The following is a 22,245-nucleotide window of genomic DNA, read 5'->3' on the forward strand; positions in this document are numbered from 1 at the left end:
GTTTTCCCTTAGCGATGTTTCACATTCATGGATCGCGGATTTGTATTTAAACTAATTAATAACTATATAAGCATGTTTGGACCTGGTGACGACAAGGTAAATACATTGATGTATGTTTACAATTATGCAGACCTCTTCTTTTGCTTTAAAAAAATATCAGAATCAGTAAAAAAGGAGAATTGGTCTTCCCAGCATATTCCCAACAGTCAGTCTATCAAATCATATGTTTTCTAATGAAGACGGGGATCTCTTAATAGGAACTGGTGTCACTTGTTCATTTTTGTCCTCTGGCAGAGAAGTGCAAACAAATCCATGCAGCTACTAATCTACCAGATTCCTTTTCCCTTTCTTAGTTTAATACTGCTACACCAACTTTCTCTTTTTTTAAAAAAAATTTGCTTCTATGTGAAAATACTTTCATAAATATATGAATACACATGTATATTCATGAAACTGCACAACTGTTATTTCATTCAGATAGATGAATGAATTTACATACCTGCAATTAATGAAGAGAAATCAGCCAATAATCAGCCAATAATGTAATCTTTTCAGATTTTGTTCCAGTATAAATTTGATTTTCTTCAAGAAGTATGTAACTATGAACACTTCATTCCTCTTTGCCTACCACTGAAATCTGCAAACATTCCAGGTAAATATTTGTGGTTTTATATAATATTGATTGTAAAACAAAACAAATTGCATACAATTTTAAGCATATACACTTAGTAATGAAACTCAGAGAAAATACTAGGGTTTTGTATTATATTAATATATCTAAGGTCAGCATGCAAATTTCACATTTGCTATAAACTTTGGACATTGATGACTTCAATTGTGAATATAAGTAAATGCTATTTAATTACTAAGTTCCTTTTTTTTAGAATTTTTTTTAATAAAGCAGCAAAAAAAGCATGAATCTTGAATTTAAAAATTGTCTCACAACATTTTTCATAGCACTAAAATAAAAGATAGTTTGAAACTGAAAACCTTACAATCAATTAATAAATTTTGATTCTTTCCAATCAAGTGCCACAAAAGAGACTGTAAACACCAATCCCAGTGGGGAGTAGGGAGTGCTGCAGCATTCTGCAGTACTTGTTAGGAAGAGAAAGAGAAGCCCTCCCTAGAGGCTGGCTGTTCCTGAGTGCTGAAATACGAGTAGATCTGAAGAGCAAACAACACAAGCCAGAAGACCATGAAGAGAACAGGGACCACCAGCTGGTTCCATAGAGTCATCCCCAGGGCCAGAAGTTCATAAACTTCAACTATCTGGACAAGTTCTCTATAGGCAGACTTTGCTAAATTGTATGATACCAGAAGATTCAACACCAGGAAATAGAGGACCTCTAAGCCAGTGAACACCATTGCAAATTTGTTGATGATGATAATAGTTTCCAGAGGAACCAAGCAAAGGCGGGCCAGCAGAGGGAGCATGTGAGCAGAGAAGAGCCAGGTTTGTTTGGTTTTCATGAGGCAAGAACAAAGGGTGCAGACCACCAGCTGGCCGATTAAGGCTATCATAAAAGGATTCATGGAAAGAGGCTCTAAGTATGTTGGCCCTTCATAACTGGATTCTAGCTCGCTTCTCACATAATCCCTGGAGATCTGATGCCCAGCATACAGCAACAGTGCAGTTAGAAATTACAGGTAGAGCTGAACCAGGTGTTGTCTGGGCAAGGTTAGAGCACAACACTTAAAATATAACCCACTTAATGCATATTAAAGGCCAAATACTTGTACTGGAAGAGGGGATTGTTGTTTAGTCTACTTCTTTGGATCAGCTGGAAGAAGGAACTGACATCCCATTGGTACAAGACATCCAAAAGCATGATGCTTAGCACCCGTAAGTCCACATTCAACATTGCTTCCAATTTCTCCTTTGCAGCCATGCTGTTTCTTTTCTGGGATGTGGGGCAGAAGTGCTTCTTCATGGAAGCATATCCTCCAGGTGCTCAGATCTGGAAGAATGAAATGAATTATTTCAGCAAATAATTCATTGTGGCAAGATGTTTGATGTTCAAGCTCCTACTAAGCAACTCTGTCTCCTTTCCAATCAAATAAATATTATATTTCATCCAAGCCATACTGGGACTGTCATCTAGTTTCTACTCTGTTTCTTAGAATGTGCCGGAGATATTCTATTAAAAATAAAACTGATCTTGCAATTACAAAAGATAAAATATGCAACCATGGGATTATGCATTAGAAGAAAGTGAAATTATTCTCAAATTCCTTATCAAGTGATACCACTGGAATGAAAAGTGCTATCCTGTCCATTTTTATTGCTTTTTGTCTTATTTTAATCATTATAATAATGACTGCAAAGGAAAACAATGTTGCAGTCAAACACTGTTCCTTGTTATATGTTCAACCACAAGTTTATGAAAAATCCCGTTGTAATTTTTGTATGCATAATACTTTACGGAACAATATTTTTCTTGTTTTTCCATTGAACAATAATGAAAGGAAAGACACCACATTTAATCTCTAATGAAAAAATTAATAATTTCAGGAAAAGACCATGGAAAACTATGGCTTAGTGCAACCCAATGGAAGGGTTTGTGTTTTATATTTTAAAGATATTGACCTGGGTTTAATACAGATCTTTTCGGTTCTGACTCATAGAGGCAAGAGGCCAGTTTGGCTTTTGTATCCAACCTCTACTCATTGCAGGAATCAAAAGGATCCCCAACAGCCTCCACTTGAACACAACCAATGATCCAAAGAGAGAGAATATCTGTAGCTCAGGGTTGAACTGTGGAGTCCTTGGTGCTCTCTGAGCTTGGTTGTTTACTTGCAGACATTTCATTACCCAACTAGGTAACATCATCTGTGTGAGTGAGTGTGCAGCCTGTTTATATATAGTTAGCTTGTCCTGCCCATTTTCTTGGTGGAAGCAACAACCAATAATGGCAGTCCATCACATCTTGGATTAATTTATTCCAGTGTTCTTACTGTTAACAGTCTGCCTTCCCGTAATGTAAGCCAATTATTCCACTGTGAAACAACAAAAATCAAGTCTTAAACTTCTGTATACTATCCTTTCAGGTATTGGTAGTGTGCTATCAGATCCCAATTCAAATTTATTTTTTCTAGGCTAAACAATTAAAGCTTCTTCAATAACTCTTCATAGGACTTGGTTTGTAATCCCCCAATACTTTTGCCCCAAATTAGATATGGTGCTTGATTTTTGTATTCCAAGTGAAGAACTTTGCACTTATCTTTATTAAATTTCAGGTTATTATTTTTAGTCTGCTTCTCAAGAACTTTCAGATTGTTTTGAATTGTATTTTTGTCATCTAGAGTATTAGCTCATCCATCCCATTTTGTAGTCATGTGTAAATTTACTAATAATTTCTTCCAAGTCATTAGTAAGTATGTCGACAACAACAGGGTCTAGGACTGAACCTAGTGTATTTCACTCAGTATCAATGAGCATTTTGAGTACATTTTTTGAAACAGGTACCTATCCACCTACCATACCTGTCAGGCCATCCATCCCACACTCAATTAGCTTGCTAATCAGCATGTTGTATGTTACTTTGTCAAATATATTTTCATAATCTACTAAGGAAGTTACCAAATCAAACAGTGAGATACAGTTGGCTCTTGACAAATATATGGTAACTTTTGGTAATTGCCACATTGTAATTATTTTTTCCTTGCTTTTATTTTGAATATATCTACATTAAACTTACCCCCCTTTTTTTTTCTACTTAGGATTCCTCATTTACCTTGTTCTTAGCTTTAGCCTTTCTTATACCATCTCTAAAATTTCAAGCTACGCCAGTGTAACTTGTCTCTCTTTCCACTTCCATCTCATATCTTTGCTTTGCAGATCATCATTAGGCTTTTTGTGTAGCCACACCATTTTTTTGTGCTGCCTTTTTTCTTCTTCATTATTTTATTACCTTCTTTTTTTAGGATTCAAACTGTTCTTGAACTCCTTTTCCTATTAGCTTTTCCTGCCAATAAATCCTATTTATCATCAATGTGAGTTTATTAAAATGCATTTCTAAACAAATCCAAGATATGTGTCTATGTAGCTTTGGATTTCCTAAAATCAAGAATGGTAGTATTATATTTGGTACTTCCATTTCCTCAACAAAATTATCTGTATTGGTTAGGAAGAAGTCAAAGATGGCTGACTTTCTGGTGCCAAACTCCACCCTTTGAAAAAGAAAATTGTCAGCAAGATAGGAATTTCCTGTAATTATTATGCTTGTTTTCCACCAGTTGGAGAGAAGCACTACTTAATGGTTCAGTCATGCATGAGATGAGGGGGGCTTAAGCCTAAAAGAAGAAGGCTTTCTCTGTGGTACAGGCAGTGGTTTGGAATGCCTGGTCTCCTTATCCCTACTCTTCTGCAAATCCATCAAAACTATTTTATTTAGTTGGGAGGTTATGGTGAGCTGGGCTGCTATTTGAGGAACTGGTTATTTTACTTCAGCTGTTTTATATTTTGCTTTTGTTTGTGGTGTAAACCACCAAGGATTGTGGCATGCAAATACTTGTAGTAAATAAAGTCTCCACCACTCTTACTTTAGGCCTCTTAAAAATCCTTGCAATTGTTTTTAAGAAGCATCCTCCTCCTCTTCCTCTTGATTGGGTGAGCAGTAATAGACACCAATTATTTTATTATTAATTTATTATTATTATTATTTGATTTGATTTTCCAAATGTTTTCTTCAGTATGGCAGCTGTTTTCCAGTAATGGAAGTTATCTCATCTGGTCTTCATTCTTCCTATCATGTCATTTTTGCTTTTTCATACTAAGAGTTCAGCTTTATCTTGTTTATTTTCTGTCATCTGAGCAGAATGTAGAGACAAGGAAGGGCATGAACTTTAAGAGCCAATGTCCTTTCTGATTTTTCATTCTTGGTTTACTTTGCCCAATTACAATACTCTCAGTTTCTTCTACACTGCACAAGTCTTTACCTGTGGTTCTTTCTTTCATTTTTTCTCCTATCCCCTGTAAGATTCAGTTTCAAGCCCTCCAAATTAAGTCTGCCATGCTTTGGCTAAATACATTTTTACTAGTTCTTTGGGTGCAGCTGATTCCGTGTCAACAATTCAGTTAACTCAGAACATGGTTAGAAATGGTCTCCCACCATTTATATTTGTATTTGTAAGTCATGAACCAATCTGAATCCTCCCTCTAGCTTGAGTTTCTTCCTAGACCTTCAAAGTCCACAGTGATATGCTTGTAGCTGTTCTCTGCAGTATAATTTTCCCTACATAGATTAACAGGGAAGATTTTTTCAGTGGACATATTAAGCCTCAAATGATTGTTTGCTTTGTGTGTAGTACTTTTACACCACCAATTTCACACAGACCTCTGTGCAAAGTCCATAGAAACATAAAATAATTCTATACTTAAAAAAAAAAAAACAGCATCCAGGCCCAGTTGATCTCAAAAAGCCAATCTAAAAACACTATTTCTAATCAGTATGCTTCAGGATGTCTGGATGGACAAATATGACACCAGTAAATTATACCTTTACAATTAACAATGCCATTGATCTAATTGTATGAACATGTTCTTCTTTTCTTCCCTTTCCATATATTTCTACCAAACCATTCAAGATCCAATCACTCCATCAGAAACAACACAGCAGTTTCATGCATCAGGTAAGTCCAAGTACAGCTTGCAGACTTAGTCATTAAATGTGGCATTATCAAATTCCATTTCTAGCATTTAAAAAAATTACCTACTATTCTGCCTTGAACCCAAGTTTGAAGTAGAATTACTTTGGATGCTTGAATACTATAGTAAATTATTGAAGGAGGATTTTCCCCAACTTTGTCTGGCAGACATGTTTGGAACAATAGTATACCTTACATTAATTGAAGGACTTCTAAAATAAGAATACAAAAATTGTTGTTCTTATTTCTAGACAGCTAAACTTTTGTGAGCTATGCTTTGTTACTCAACAATAATTTCAACATCTACTTCATCCTGCCAATTACTAAGGGAAATATTACCATACATCAGGTGCAGATTAATGGAAATTAGGATTAATTTGTAACTCAACTGCAACATTGGCAGACTTACCAGTTAAAACTCCTTCTATGGCAAACCTAGATAGCATATTAAAAAGCAGAGACATCACCTTGCCGACAAAGATCTGCATAGTCAAAGCTATGGTTTTTCCAGTAGTAATGTATGGCTGTGAGAGCTGGACCATAAAGAAGGCTGAGCGCCAAAGAATTGATGCCTTTGAACTGTGGTGCTGAAGAAGACTCTTAAGAGTTCCCTGGACTGCTAGGAGGTCAAACCAGTCAATCTTAAAGGAAATCAACCCTGATTGCTCATTGGAAGGACTGATAATGAAGCTCAAGCTCAGATACTTTGGTCACCTAATGCGAAGAGAGGAGTCTTTGGAAAAGACCCTGATGCTGGGAAAGATTGAAGGCAAAAGGAGAAGAGGACAGCAGAGGATGAGATGGTTAGACAGCATCACTGAAGCAATGAGTATGAAACTGAGCAAACTCAGGAGGCAGTGAAGGACAGGAAGGCCTGGCGCGATATGGTTCATGGGGTCACGAAGAGTCGGACACGACTTAATGACTGAACAACAACAACAACCAGATAAAAGAAATTCTACGAGTGTAATAATCTTTTCTAAAATTTGGTAATTGAATCATATGAATATCAATTAATTGTATAAGCCTATATATCTGTAAGTTGGTGAAGCATTTACTGTATATGGCAAGCTTTAAACATACAAATCTCTTGCCTCTCTTTATCCAGATGTTCCAGAATATATTGTGACAAATGAATTTTGCCGGAAGCATTTTTTAATTGGATTACTTCTTCGAGAGGTTGGGTTTGCACTCCAGGAAGACCAGGATATCAGACACATGGCCTTGGCCGTGCTCAAAAATCTCATGGCAAAACATTCATTTGATGATCGATATAGAGATCCGGTATGAATGTTTAACTTTTTGCCTTGTATGAATAGACCATTTGGTTGTCTGCAGTGAGCCAACTTCTATGAATGTTTTTTTCTGCAGGAGAAGCAGACAAAAATAGCAAACTTGTATATGCCTCTTTATGGGATGCTTTTGGACAATATGCCAAGGATATATCTGAAAGATATGTTTCTATTCAGCATAAATACATCCAATCAGGTGGGTTATACTAATGTGCTGTAGCCATTTCAGTTTTCATAAAACCATACTGCTAATATTTTTAATCCTTCTTATACTAGATTAGTTAAGGTTAATTTATCAATAATTAGAGTATGACAGGAGCATATTGGTTTAAAGTCACTTAAATGAGCTACACTGCTAGGCTTACTTTCTGTGAAGGACAATATGGATGGATTTAGATTAAAGGCATGCCTAAAATAAATTCATTGCAATTAATAATTATGGAACAAGGAGGACTTGATAATAAACTTGATAAACTTCCTATCACTTATAAGCTTACTAGGTGACCATAAGCAGGTCAGTTTTAGCATCAGCTTCCTATCTGCAACATAAATAGTCTCCCACACTTGTTCACTAAAAATCTGCCTTCCCTTACCTGGCATGTTAAGTTTACCACTTTTAGTTGGCTTAGAATTCTGGGAAGGCATAGAGGAAGGAAGATTTTCTTAAACTAATTTGTTCACTTTGGAAAAGAAATGTATCAGTATTAATATTTATAAATATTAATATCAGTGGATTAATGTGGTGGTGATGATGATGATGATAAACTCTCCTTGTCATTAATCAGCAGAAGGCAAAAACTGGTGGTTTTATGCTAATGTCAAAGCAGTAGTTATATAAGTATAAAACTACCAATGTAAGTGACAGATTTTGAAAAATGACGTAATGCTTAAATTTGTTCTCCGGCTCTTATTGAAATACAGGGTTCTAGGGATGATTTGAGCACCGCTGGAGGATTTCAGAGCCAAACAACAATGAAACATGCAAATTCAATAGATACATCTTTCTCCAAAGATGTTCTTAATTCAATTGCAGGTATGAAAGTATTTACATAAAAATACTATCTGTTTAGCTCTACTGCAAGTTTCATTAATATCAATTTCTTATATTTAAGTTATCTTCTAGTGTTTCTTGCAGGAGTGTGATCTGAAACAGTGTCTTCTTAGGAGGGGAGTAGGGGAGACATATTGAGTTTGGCTCCACAAGATCCAAAGCCTTCTCATTCCTTGAGATGTCCACGGCTGTTCAGTTATCATATCTGTTACTGGGATACAATTTTTTAAAATGTTATAACCAGAAAAGAAAACAAATGCAGTCCCCCTTGAACTAGCAGAGCAATCAATCATCTACATATACCTTTCCAATAGCATTTTTATAATTTGATTTTATCGTTATACTTCGTTGTCCTATTATTAGTTGTTATGGACTTTCTAATAAAAGGTGGTATATCGGTATTTTGAATGAGTGGGTGGGTGCGCACGTGTGCATGCACATGTGTGGGTGTAAAATTTAACCCAATTTATAGAATACAAATACTGTATATTTTATGTATGTACTTCAAGATGTAATACTAATTGCACTCAATAAATGTTTCTACTTCTGTGGTTTTGGTCTATCATGTATGAGAATGTGTCTAAAACCCTCTACAGCAAAATATGTATCTTTGCAGTTGTCATTATATCTCTACTCTGTTTCATACACTCAGACTCATGGCCATTCAACGTCTTCATTAACTGAGCTTTAACTGTTCTTAACAGTGTCAAGTCAATGTTACATACTGTACTTTGGTTTTTCATCCTGCTTAATTGTCGTGTCCATAAACATCATTCTAGAATGTTCGTTGTGGCTTTTGTTTCCAGCTTTTTCATCAATAGTTATTCCTGCAGCAAACCATGCTGATTCCAGAGGTTCCCTAGGAAGTCTTGACTCCAACCCAAGTACCAACGAAAAGAACAGTGAGACAAATGAAGCCTGTGAGAAGGTATGTAGTTATATGAACTAGGGCAGTGCAGTGCTTCAGTTTTTAATGAGGGAAGATGCGTTAGAGCATGTGGAGGCATTCTTGTAGCACTTATTGGCAACTCATTAATGAAGCTGCATCTTCCTCTGGTTCACATGGTGCTACAGGCACCCAGTGCATACTCCAAAGCACTACAAAGTCCTAACATGAACAGACAGAAGCATATTTTGGAAGTATAACTGATTTACTCTCCATATTTTGCCACAACAGATTGTGAGGCCATTGTCTCTGATTGGGTCAGCTCTTCGTTTCGACAAATTAGATCAAGCAGAAACAAGAAGTCTCTTAATGTGTTTTCTTCATATTATGAAAACAATTTCAGAAGGTAAGAGAACAATGAAACGTATCTGTGCCTGCTTTCTTACTTTCCTGCTGAGGATCATATTCTCTTGGGAGAAATCTCTTAGCTGCTAGTTCTATAAAACAACAGTGAGTGGGATTAAAGCAAAGTGTGCAGAGCCAGTGTGAGCAGTCAGCAAAGCCATTTTCTTTTCTCTTGTTCTATTTCTTTTTTTATTTCTGTCTGTTCTCTCTCTTATTCTTCCTTCTACACAACATCTGTAAAAAAAAAAAACTTGTTACTCTTCAGACAAGTCGAAATTAACTGTCTGCAAAGAGCCTTTGAAATAAAACTCAACAAAGTATGAAAAATTAACATTATGTGTCAGCCCTTCAAGGTAAGGAAGGTCAGGGAATGCGGTATCTAAGAGTCTTAGAATATATTAATATTGTTAGGTTATTGTAATAGAATCTTAAAAGCCTGTCACAATCTATTTCAACATACACCTAACATAATCAAGTTATTTTGAGGATATTTTTTTCTTACACTTTCTACTTTCCTAGGACTGAGATATCTTTTCTATAACAGACTATATTTTCCTAACATTCCATCATAAAATCTCATAACTTAAATTAAAAAAACATTCATGTTTCTTTTCTATTATAAGCAAATGATAAATTATGACACCCAAATACAGTGGGAGACTGGGTTTAATATAAAATGGGGTGTGTGGAATTCTGAATTCTGCTAGTAGAAAATATCACTTGGGAAATATGGCAATAATTATTACAATAGACTTTGGCTTAATAAATTCTGATAGAAAACTTGATGCAAGCAACTATATAATACATTTATATGTTTTGTTGTCTCTTTCTAGATACACTGATCTCCTACTGGCAAAGAGCACCATTTACAGAGATTACAGATTTTTTCAGCATTTTAGAGTAAGCTCACTCTGAGGTTTGTTCTTCCAAGGCTGTTATTGGTATTAATTAAAATAAAAAGAAACAACTCCAAAGAGGCAAACTTCATGCTGAAGAGTATTTATAAATTTCAATCCCCATAGTTTTTATAAGTCTTTCCAAAGAGATGCATTTCCCACCTAAAGATATGTAGCTGGGCAATCTCTCCTATTTTCCATGAATTTTGATATCATGTGGATTTAAATTGTGAAATGTTAAGGATTTTTTATTTACTTGGTTAGCAATGAATAAAAAAAAATTTATAATGCACAGTCTAGAACTATCATGGATAAAATTCCTTCTCTTCACTCTATTGTGACTTCAATGAAAGATTTTTGCTCCCCTTGTCATAGTCAGATAATGGAGAGATTTTATATAATTGTACCAATGCTTCTCTTTCCCCATCCCATTTTAATTTTTAAACATCCAGTTTCATATAGTGATCAAATCTGACAGCAATCTCACCCCCAATCTTGCAAGCTTTGATTGACCAGTCTGGAGAGTTGAAGACAGATATAGATACAGATACAGATACAGATACAGATACACAGATAGATATAGATATAGATAGATATAGATATACGTTGTGTGTGTGCATGCACAAGCACACATCTGTGTATAATGAGATTTTAAACTCTATCTATGGATATCATGGATGCCACAATGCTAACAACCAACATGTTGTTGATACCTGTACTATGACAGATTCTGGACTGCCTATTTCTGTTTCTCTAAGCTAGTACCTTCCAGACATTTTGGGCTACAATTCTCATTATACCAGCCATCAAGTAACATTGCTCTTACTGTATTGTCGAAGGCTTTCACAGCCGGCATACGATGGCTGGTGTGGGTCTTCCGGGCTGTGTGGCCGTGTTCTTGAAGTTTTGTTTCCTAACGTTTCGCCAGCACCTGTGACCGGCATCTTCAGAGTGCAGGAGCACAGACAGGAGCAGTTCTCTTTGTGCCCAGGAAGAACTTCAAGAACACGGCCACACAGCCCGGAAGACCCACACCAGCCATTGCTCTTACTGTTAGCCCTAGTAGAATTATCACTACAGTGGAGTGCAGGTATAACTGGAGTTGGAGAAGGCTGGTCTAATATCTCTTAAATGACAAAACTGTATATGGTCAACCTGGAAGTGAATTCTATTCAACTATATTTACTTCTGGGCAAACAATCATAGCTTCTTTGTCAGTTTCTTCTCTTAGCACAACTTTGCCGTATTATTGTTATCATACACAGGGCCAGCTAATGATGTGTGAAAAAAAAGGTTACCATGCTCCTTTACTTCTTATAAACTGACTAGGAATCCTTGGCCTTGTAAGGAAAGACAGAATACAGTTGTATTGCTTATAGAAGATCATATAGACAAAGAGTAATAACCAAGTGAATTAAGAGAATGAATAGATAAAAATGGCCTTTTCTGCTTTCCATCAGTAGATCTATCTATCTATCTATCTATCTATCTATCTATCTATCTATCTATCTATCTATCTATCTATCTATCTATCTATCACATTTACATATAGCCACCCATCTCATACAAAGTGACTCTGGGCAGCATACAACTATCGAATAAAATAGCAAATAGATAAAAGCAATCATTATAAAAGATTAAAAAGAAGTGATTATTAAAATGCAACATTATAAAAAGAATTTTACATTTTAAAATATACAAACCCCACAGAAAGAGCAGAATATCAATCATAGTGGAGCCATCTAAGAATACTCCAGTTCCCAAAGAACCCCAGGCCTGATGACATAACCATGTCTTGAGGGACTTCCTAAATGACAGCAGGGAAGGGCGAGCCTAACATGATCTATGTTGAATCAGAAACTTTTCACCATCCTGCCCAACTGTTTCCATAGACAATACAGAATTAGGGTTATATACGTTTTCCCAACTGTTATATATTCTCCTGCTGGAAAGAATGTGTTGGAAGAGCTCATTAACAGCACAGTCACTATCTAACTTCATTGGAACAATGATAGCACTACATAAAGTAAAGTTGGGATTTCACTGTTCAGAAAATTGAAGCTTTGAGTCACAAAAGTGTCTTATGGGAAAATGAAACTGCAGAAAATGAGTAACAATTTCACTCTAGTGCATTTCAGATAGTAGCCAACAGGGCTACTATTGGCAATGGATGGAAGCTTTCATGCGACTGCTTTTCCTATTGTGTGGGAACAAATTAACAAAATGCACAGTTGGAGTTTGGGAAGGCATTTTCTTTCATTGCTTGAGAAATCTACAAGCTATTTTTTGTTTTTTGTTTTATTTTTAACTATTTAAAGAAATATATAGCAAATATCTGTCTGCTAAATGTGATGGTGAAGTTTAGTTTTTATGGCAAGAGGGTGGAGAGGACAGTTCCTGCATGAAACTAAGATAATTGCAGTTATTTACCTGAATGTTTTTAGTAGTGGAATTCTCATCAGGATTTTACCAAACTCTAGCTGTGATGTTCTGCAAGAGAAATGAAGTAATGCTGTGAAGGAAAACCATTTGAGATTATTCCTTTTTTTCCCCCCCTTTAATCTTTTAGGGTTTGCCTTCAGAATTTCAGATACCTAGGAAAACGAAATATAGTAAGGTAATATGTTTTATTCATAAAACAAGTAGCAAGATATTTGAAGGACATGTGAAATTCAGTATGTAACTGCAGGATGTGTGTGTTGAACTTAGATGAGCTTCAGTATGAATTTCAATGAATCCTAGGTTATAAAGTTCCAAAGTATATACTCATCTTTCTGTGAAGACCTTTCATGAAGTACCCATAAACATTTGCATAAGAATATGCTGCAAGTATAAAACATAAGTGACATTAATGGAAGTTTAGTATAATGAGATAAATAATATGGAATGCATTTGGAAATCTTATATTTTATAAGGATTCCAATCTACAAGACCAAGATGTTGCTAAGGGTCAAGTGAAGGTCAGACTCTTTTTTTTTTTTTTTGCTAAAAATGGTTTGTATTTCATTAAAAGCAATATCAATGATTTCTCTGTCAGATTTAGAATAGTAAAAGAAAAAAATACATAGCATATCAATTGGTTTGGGATTTTTCACAGAAAAAAAGTAACTTATAGAGCACTGTGGTCATGATTGTGGACAAGTAAAAGCCAATCCCTATAATATTCAAGAAGAATTTTCTTGACAATAAAACTAATAAATGATGTTATTATGCCATTTTAAATTTTATTCTCTTACATCAGGAAAATTGCTGCTGCATTTAAGTTTGCTCAGACCACCCGGAATAATGGAACTTTGAAAGGGTCAAGTACATCCTGTCAAACATCTGGGCTTCTGCCACAGTGGTAAGATTTCACAAAGGTCCTGAAGGCTTAATGCAAAATAGCCATGATGGCCTAGCAGAGACTAAGTACATATTCTATTGTTGTAAGCCAATGAGAATCTGGAAGGATTCAACAGCAGGTAGATGATGGTGATGATACTGATATTATTAATATTAATATTATTAATGTGTACTTCCCCCCCCCCCACACACACACAGACAAATGTGAAAAAATTGTATCACAAGAATTGACAGCAGAATTGACTGGGATTTCATGGAGCCCATCATCCAGTGTTTCTCAACCTTGCTGGCTAGGGAATTCTGGGAGTTGAAGTCCACCCATCTGAAAGTTGCCAAGGTTGAAAAACACTACTATAGTGCATGACTTCAGTGGATACTAAATACTTTTCAGATTTTTTATTTTAAACAGCTCCAATATCTGATTGCATAGGGAACAATGTAGAAAGGTTAAATATTAGTATTTCTGGATAATAGTCATTTCAGAGTCAATTTTGTCAGGGTAAATGGCAAAGAGGAGAGAATATCTTCTCCAACATCCAGCACTGCTATTATAAGAATACCCAAAGCTTCCTGTAACTGGTTTTATTTTTATTTTATTTTCAAAATCACACTTTCTGAGCAACATGGTTTAAAGGAAATCTGATCATGAATTTCCTGCCATCAACCTGAGAAGTATCCAAAATCAAGAGTAAATGTCACATGCTGGTTGTTTTTGATGTGTTCAAGATAGATATTAGAAAGTGCTAAGCTTTATGATTCAGCTGTGTTTGTACTGTGATACTTGGTTCTTAGAAAACTAGCTTGTTCAATGACACCTAATGAAAAAACAACAGTTGCCAATAAAATCTTCTTGTGTCATGGCATATGGATGCATTCAAAGCAGTATGAAGAAAAATAATATGTTCCCTTGCTCTGAATTCAAAATAAACATTGATCTCATTTTACAGCTAGACACTGGGGGGGGGGGGGTAAAATGAAGCTTTCCCTAATGACTTTGTATTGTAATTTCTTCATATGATAATAGTATCAAGTCTCACTGAAAGAAAGGCATAACAGCTGGAGTCTAGTGTGTCAAATTCTCACCATTACTTCATTGTACAAAATCACCAGAATAAGCTCTTAAATCATTCTACATTTAATTTAATCTGAATAGAAAATTATGTGTTAACAGAATCTTAATACCTCTTAGTATATTTTGGATTGGCATGAGTTTCTGAAATCTTTCATGTAACTATTGAGTACTTGCAAAAACAAAACAAAACACCACAACTGGTACTGTTAAAGCTGAACATTGCCTATCCATCTAATAAAACCATGAGATATGCTTACTTTAAAAACCTATGAGGTTGAATATTAATGACACAATTATATTTTTTTGTTAAGTTGTATACTTGTTTCCATCTGGAGAAGTAGATAAAAAGAGATACGAATTTAGCCAAGATACAACACTTTTGTATATTTTCTTACTTGCAAAAGTTCAGTAACATGCCAGGCAATTTTCTTAATGTGACCTTCAAAGTCCTCACAGAAACAGGTATTTCTTATAAGTCCATGTTGAAATCCACAACCAGATTTCCGACTGCATTTCATGGTGCCAAATACCCTTTTAATAAATTACTTTTATAGCTATCTTATGCCTTCAGATGTACATGACTATGAATCCCAGAATATCAAACTAGAATTCCAGTACTGCCATTGTGCCAGAGTACAAAGGAATTTTTTCATCCTAGGACAGCATGAGTTAGCCCTCTACTGTTTACAAAAGACCTCTTGGTATGTCTACAAGGTTTTTGATAGGTATACCACTGACCTGGTAGAGCTTTGTTCTGCTAACATGTAGACTCTTCTTATCTAGTCTAATTTCTTTTACCACATTTTAGCAAGACTTGGTATAATTCTCCCTGTGTATTGTGTAATAAACTTTAAACCTGATCTTGCTTCTTACTTTGAAATATTCGTATCAGGGAATGAAGCAGTGGAGCAAATAGAAAACAGAAACCTGTCTAAAGGTTTGGAAAAAAAACCTTTGGGATATGCCTGAGACACTGTCTTCTCATTTTGCAGGGCACATTCTGCTTCCAGCAGTGAGGTTCACAAGCATCATAGATCCCAAACTTTACCGATAATCCGGGGCAAAAATGCCTTTTCCAATCCTAAACTCCTGCAGATGATAGATAGCACCACTGCAAGTAAGTATAAAGGAAGATCTAGCAGCTGAATATTTAATTTTGTTTCATAAGGGACTGTTGCCTTACTTAATGAAATAATATTCTGTACACAATGGAATACTGTGGAAGTATTGATAGCCATTGTGTTCTGTTGTCTCTGTATTTAGTTTTATGCAGGTTGAAAACATTTACCAGGCCTCATTATCTACCATAAAGAGTTTCAAGAATTCCTAGACTGTCTGTATTGTGTATTCTTGTGAATTTTATACTTTTGCATATGCATAAATGTTCTTTTTATGGTCTTATCCATGTTCTTGTCATTTATGTTTGTTCAGCTGTTATGGAACATTAACAATGAAGACCAGCTGTTGTATGTGATTTAAGAGAATTTCACACTATCATTTTTAATATGAAAATTAGACCAAAAAGCAATAACTCCTATGTAGTTCCCCTATGTTTACTCATTACCATAAATTCTTTCTACTGAATTAATAAAAGAACTAACATGTAATTTATAAAAACAGAACATGTAATTTATAAAATGATAAAACTTTACTGTGGTTAATTAGTATCCTTTTATTTACAGATTTGCTGCAAGATTTAAATTTCAATGAATTAATGCATATAATCATGTGCATTAATTCACTGAAATTTAAACCTTGTAGCAAATCTGAATAATCAGTAGGCTTCACGATTGTATACAGTCAGAAAATCCAAAGACATGCAAAGGTTTGCACTGTCAGTGCTAAAAACAGACTCTCTACCCCTGCTAAATGAGCAAAAATGCTAATAAACGTGTGGATATCTGCTTTTGCTGTGTATGATAACCGAGCAATTGTGGGCCCAGGGAGATGTCCTTTGACATATTCCCCTGCAGATAATCCCTCTTTGCCCACCATCATACTTAAGCATACATGTTTATGTAAAAATAAATAAATAAATAAAGGTTATAAGGAAGAAGACAAATAAACATAAAATAGGATGATTATTTTCAAAATAAATATGCTAATATATTTTATCTGTCTAATTTATTCAGGACTAGATTTTGGTATAGATTTTAGATACATATATTTATTGTTATTGTATCTTGACTTTTCAGCTCCAAAAAACAAGTCCTGACAACATTTATTTATTTATTTATTTATTTGCTCAATTTGCACATCTCACTTTTACATGACTCTAGGCAGCTCACGATAAAAAAAAATTGTAAAATTGTATTATGTGAGTGCATTACTGCAAGATCTACTTTTATTCCCCAAATTAATGTTCTATTTTTCAAAGAACTCTAAACTGATCATTTCTGAAGAAAGGAGATGGAGGTGAAATAATACCCATCCACCTCCAAACTAAATCAAAAAGTAAATAGAAGGGACTCAAATTGCTATTAGAAAGTAAGATTTTTTAATGTGAAGAATGCTCAGTGCATTTCAACTAGAGACAAGAATGTTATGAGTTGAGTACATTTTATAAAACAACTCATTAAAAATAAGCCCTTAAAGAAATACTGAAATCATGTTGCTCCTCTAGCAATTTCAGAATAAAACTTGCTAAGAAAGCCTAATTTTCTATAGAAACATATTTAAGAGGTGATAGTTCATCAGTGACTGTTGTCATTTATAAATGACTTTATCTTATTCATTTTTAAAGAAGTTTTTCTGTGACATTTATTTGGTTGTAGGTGTTTCTAATGAAACAGATCTTGTGAGTTACATAGATACTGAAGCCAACATTGCAACAGAAGTTTGCCTTTCTATACTCGATCTGTTATGTCTTTTCACCCAGCATCATCAGGTAACATTTCTGTGTGCCAAACCTTTTACATGAAAGTCACAATGTCTATGATATATGCTATTATTTTATGAATGCACAGTATATTTATGGAAGTAAGATATCTCAGAATCAGTGAGTGGAATGTTTCATATATGTACACAGTCTATAAATGAGGCTTGCAAAATGATTATGAGCTAAACTAGTGCGTATCACACTGTTTCATTATATGGATGATTACAACATACTTCTACTATTCTGCTGTCCTGCTCCTTGCTAGGCTAGTCTGTTCTGTTTTTCTAAACATATGCAGTAATACAGTCATTTATACATCTAGGTAAGTGATTTTTCAAGAGATATAACTGATTCATTTTCCAGACACAGGATGATGCATTGCTATACATATTTCAGTTACACATATTAACATTTAGGAGCAAAGAAACTGCTTTGCACTGAGTCATTTAGCTTGGCACTGTCCATCCCCAACCTGGTATCTTCCAAACATGTTTGACTACAGTTACTAATATCCTTATTCCATGCTATCAATGGCCCTGTTATGGAGTTCGTTTAGTATACCACATCAGGAAAGATATAGCATAGCTTTTCAAAACTGCAGACAAAAAACTTTCTCAACCTTTCTAGGAGTTCCTTAGAATTGAAACTAAGATCATCTATCTCCAAAATATCCATTGTAAAACTTAGGGGAAAAGATTGCGGTGCTGCGTAAAGAAATCCTAAATCATCATCATCATCATCATCATCATCATCATCATCATCATCATCATCATGTTTTGACAGAAGAGAGAAGATGGTCTCATGCAAAAACAAAAATTATTCTAAGAGACTTTGAAAAACTTAATTGATATTGCACTGTTAGAGAAGCCTGCTCATATTTGGACAAAGAGAAAGAAAGAAAAGGAAGGGGAGGGAAAAAAAAAGATCCCAACAATTTAAATCTAAAAAGCTGAAATGTGTTTGTTACTTTTCAGAGACAACTGCAACAGTCAGATTGCCAGAATACTATGATGAAGAAAGTCTTTGATACTTACCTGTTATTTTTACAAATCAATAATTCTGCAGTAGCTCTCAAGCATGTATTTGCTGCTCTGAGATTGTTTGTGAGTAAGGTAAGACCATATATGGTTTGTCATTTGTAGAAATCCTTTCCTCTCTTTCATCCTTCTTGGTTGGCTGTTGAGAGATGACAGATCACCTTTGCCAGAAGTCTGAACTGATATCTTGCAGCAAAGGACAAGAGCCATGACTTCTGCATTTAAGTCTTTTGATGATATTTTCAGATGTTGAAACTGGAGTTTGGTCTGTTTAGGTTGTAAAATGGAAGACTGGAGGGGAGGGTAATAATGTAATGTTCTACAGATAATTAAAAGGTTATCATGTGCAAAACTGGATAGATGTGTTCTCTGTTTCAAACTGACGGCAGTACAAGGACCAAGGGGTTGACATTAAAAATGAGGCAATTCCAGTTGAATATTAGGAGGAATATTAGGAAGTAAGAGGTGTTCATCAATGGAATAATCTGGACAAAACCCCTAGCTGGAGGGGCTGGGTGGCCACCTGTCAGAGATGGTTTAGTGCAGTGTTCTTCAATCTCAACAACTTTAAGATGTGTGGACTTCAACTCCCAGAATTCCCCTCCCAATTCTGGGAGCTGAAGTCCACACATCTTAAAGTTGTTGAGGTTGAGGAACACTGGTTTAGTGGATTTCTGCACTGGGCAAGCAGTTGAACTAGATGATCTACCGTATCAAGTCCCTTCCAAGTTATATATTCTGGTTTTAAAACTGTATGCCTTTGACAAGAACTAATTCACAGCCAGTTTGTAAAAGTGTAAGATTGTCGATAACTTCTACTATTGAGAACAGTGCTTGCGAAAGATGTATTCAAGTTGTTGTTTTGGTTTTTATAGTTTCCATCAGCATTCTTCCAAGGGCAAGCTGACTTATGTGGATCATTTTGCTATGAGATTCTTAAGTGTTGTAATCACAGATCACAGTCCACACAGATGGAAGCCTCTGCTCTGCTTTATTTTTTCATGAGAAAGAACTTTGAATTTAATAAGCAAAAGTCAATAGTAAGGTCCCATTTGCAGGTAAGAAAATGTTATTGTGGTGTCACCTTGGGGCAATTACTGCCTGAATTTTCTCATGATTTTATAGTGTTACTGCATTTATTCAGTTCAGAGATGGAGCAAAGTATACTTGCAGATCACAGCATGTTCTCAAGTCTGTTTTATTCCATTCTTAATTTATATTTTATTTTAGATTGTTAGATGCTGTCATGAATGATGATGCTATCAATAATGACCGTAAAAACCACAGTAATAATAATGCTTTCAAGACTCTGCTGTTATCCCAAGCTTGATATTCTATAGAAATGTTTTAAGGTTCCCAGGTTCTGAGCCTTAAGATACAGAGTTAGTTTGGAAATGCAATCCATAGGACAAAACATTTTCCTTCCTTCTGAAAGACTAATTAGCAGAAAGACTATTTAGCAGAAGTTATTCATTCATAACTATTCATATACAGTACAGGGACTCTTATGGGCAAGAATTTTATCTGATTCATTTTTTAAAAAAAAATAGCTTACCAAAATTTTAATTTCTTCATACTTAATATTATAAATATAAAACAATGTGAGAAAAAATGAAAACTGTTAATAATCATCTGATGCTACCAAGTTACTAGTTGTCTCCTTGAGCACAAACAGAGAGCAAGACAACAATCATTTGAGTTACTGTCTAATAAATTTTGCTGGTGGTTCTTCTGAGAAACAAATTTATCAGCATGATGTATCTGTCTTCATGTTCTCTTTTCTTGTCATCACCTTTAGCTCATCAAGGCTGTAAGCCAATTGATTGCAGATGCAGGAATTGGAGGTTCTCGCTTTCAGCATTCTCTGGCAATTACAAATAACTTTGCTAATGGAGACAAACAGATGAAGGTAATTTATTTATTTATTTATATTTATTTATATTTATTTATTATAGTTATTTATTCATTTATTCATTTTTATTTTTATAGTAATTTATTTGCATTTCTTATGACAATGGCCATTTCCCCAGTAGTGGCTTACAGTGTCTTTAGGAATCAGTCAACCATCTTTGGGTTATATGAAGCTCATCCTCATTATTGCTCTATCAGTACAGTGATGGCTGGATGGCCGTAGAAGAAATATAAGTCACTGGGGATCCTGTCTAAAGGATGGATCACAAAGTACACGATAATAGAGATTCTGTGAACTTAAATTCCCTTATTTCTCTTCCCCAAAGAACAGTAACTTCCCAGCAGAAGTGAAAGACTTGACCAAACGCATAAGAACAGTTTTAATGGCTACAGCTCAAATGAAAGAACATGAGAAGGACCCTGAGATGCTTGTGGATTTACAGTACAGCTTGGCAAATTCATATGCAAGTACACCTGAATTACGTAGGACCTGGCTGGAGAGCATGGCCAAGATTCATGCAAGAAATGGAGACTTATCAGAGGTAGCTAATCTGAAACCTATACATTATTTTGCATTTTAAAGGGCTTGAAAGAAACCCTAAAGAACAAGAATTCAATGTTCACCTTTCTGTTTCAACCATTCATAGATATTTGAGGGATTCATCTAAGCAACCTTGCGTCCTAAAGCAAGATATTCTGTACAAACTGCACCCAAATAGATATATGTTGGTTTACATTCGAAGCAGAGAACCATGATTTAATCACTGTTTGCAAACAAATCACGATCTCTTTTCAAACATAGAAGGACACAGTGATTAGCAGAATTCAGAATATTAATAAATCATTTTCGAAAGAGGAAAAAGGAGAATGCAAGCATAGTGTTAATTTTTATAGTTGTCTTGATATTTAACCATTAAACAAATCCTAAGGCTACTTCTACAATTTCTCTGGGAAGATATTTACACAGAAGTATGGCCTTGTCATAAGACATTAGCAGCTTTAATGATAATGTGGACAGTGGGAAAACATAAACTGATACATGCTCTCTCTTTTGCATAAAAATATCAATCAAAATAGCAGGGATAGCCAGTATAACTTGTGATCAACTAAGCTGAATGCAATTCAAAAAACAGCCATGCTGGCCTTCAGGTGCCTAACATTTTCTTTAATTTTCAGTACTTTATTCTAGGAACTTTACTGAGATTCTACTAGTACATGTCTAGTGTACTGAATCAAGAAGAGTAGATCACAATTATGACTTATGGAGAATTTTTGTTATCATTTTTGTTAAAATTGAAGTATTTTGTTTGCTATTCTTGAACATTTTCCCTCTTTTTTTGAAACAGAGTACAATTTAATTTCAATTTCTTTATTTTCTAAGTACTTTCAAGCACATGACACTGATGTGTCCCTCCCTCCTCCCAATATCCCTTTAACGTGAGTGCTTTGTTTTGCACCGGCTGTCCAAAATACAAACCTTTATTACAGCCTTTAAGCCAGAAATATTATGTAGAAACATTACACCTAAAATATATAGATATGAGTAAAACATAGGCATAAAATAACATAATGATAATATTAATATAATGGAAATAATAGTGGCAATCACTAAGATTTGCACTAATCTTCAGTTGTAGGTGGAACAAATAGAACAAATAGAGGAACAGAATTGGGCAACCTGGGAAGAAATGTCAGAGTTCTGGTTGAATAGAAGAAGTGGCAAATAGGCCCCAAACTCTCTGTCAGGATATTTTTGTAAAATGGGATAGATGAATGTCATCCCAGACTTCCTGTAAAGAGAGCAACAAAGGAGCATGTAACTGAGG

At 35.0% G+C, this 22,245-nt stretch overlaps 1 protein-coding gene and 1 pseudogene across 8 annotated transcripts in view; one reads left to right on the forward strand and one right to left on the reverse strand.

Annotated features, from left to right (window-relative positions):
• DOCK10 (dedicator of cytokinesis 10) overlaps positions 1-22,245 on the forward strand; it is a 189,566-nt gene that overhangs the window by 147,831 nt on the left and 19,490 nt on the right. For 7 of the 8 annotated variants that reach the window (XM_088131651.1, XM_088131644.1, XM_088131646.1 and 4 more), the window contains exons 29-45: positions 13-96; positions 556-652; positions 5,590-5,634; positions 6,758-6,933; positions 7,021-7,137; positions 7,863-7,974; positions 8,799-8,920; positions 9,170-9,284; positions 10,117-10,183; positions 12,749-12,796; positions 13,421-13,522; positions 15,586-15,710; positions 17,368-17,480; positions 18,446-18,583; positions 19,384-19,566; positions 20,307-20,417; positions 20,746-20,961. In XM_088131651.1, coding sequence (XP_087987777.1) covers positions 13-96; positions 556-652; positions 5,590-5,634; positions 6,758-6,933; positions 7,021-7,137; positions 7,863-7,974; positions 8,799-8,920; positions 9,170-9,284; positions 10,117-10,183; positions 12,749-12,796; positions 13,421-13,522; positions 15,586-15,710; positions 17,368-17,480; positions 18,446-18,583; positions 19,384-19,566; positions 20,307-20,417; positions 20,746-20,961 — 1,971 coding nt within the window. The remainder of the gene's footprint in view (positions 1-12; positions 97-555; positions 653-5,589; positions 5,635-6,757; positions 6,934-7,020; positions 7,138-7,862; positions 7,975-8,798; positions 8,921-9,169; positions 9,285-10,116; positions 10,184-12,748; positions 12,797-13,420; positions 13,523-15,585; positions 15,711-17,367; positions 17,481-18,445; positions 18,584-19,383; positions 19,567-20,306; positions 20,418-20,745; positions 20,962-22,245) is intronic. The other variant, XM_088131648.1, reaches the window with a different exon arrangement.
• On the reverse strand, positions 998-1,892 carry LOC148213561 (RING finger protein 145 pseudogene; annotated as a pseudogene).

The sequence above is a fragment of the Python bivittatus genome, unplaced genomic scaffold (assembly GCF_059951505.1).
Source record: "Python bivittatus isolate LINGU-HERP-01145 unplaced genomic scaffold, Pbiv_v1 ctg000980_np1212, whole genome shotgun sequence".
Lineage (NCBI taxonomy): Eukaryota > Metazoa > Chordata > Lepidosauria > Squamata > Pythonidae > Python > Python bivittatus.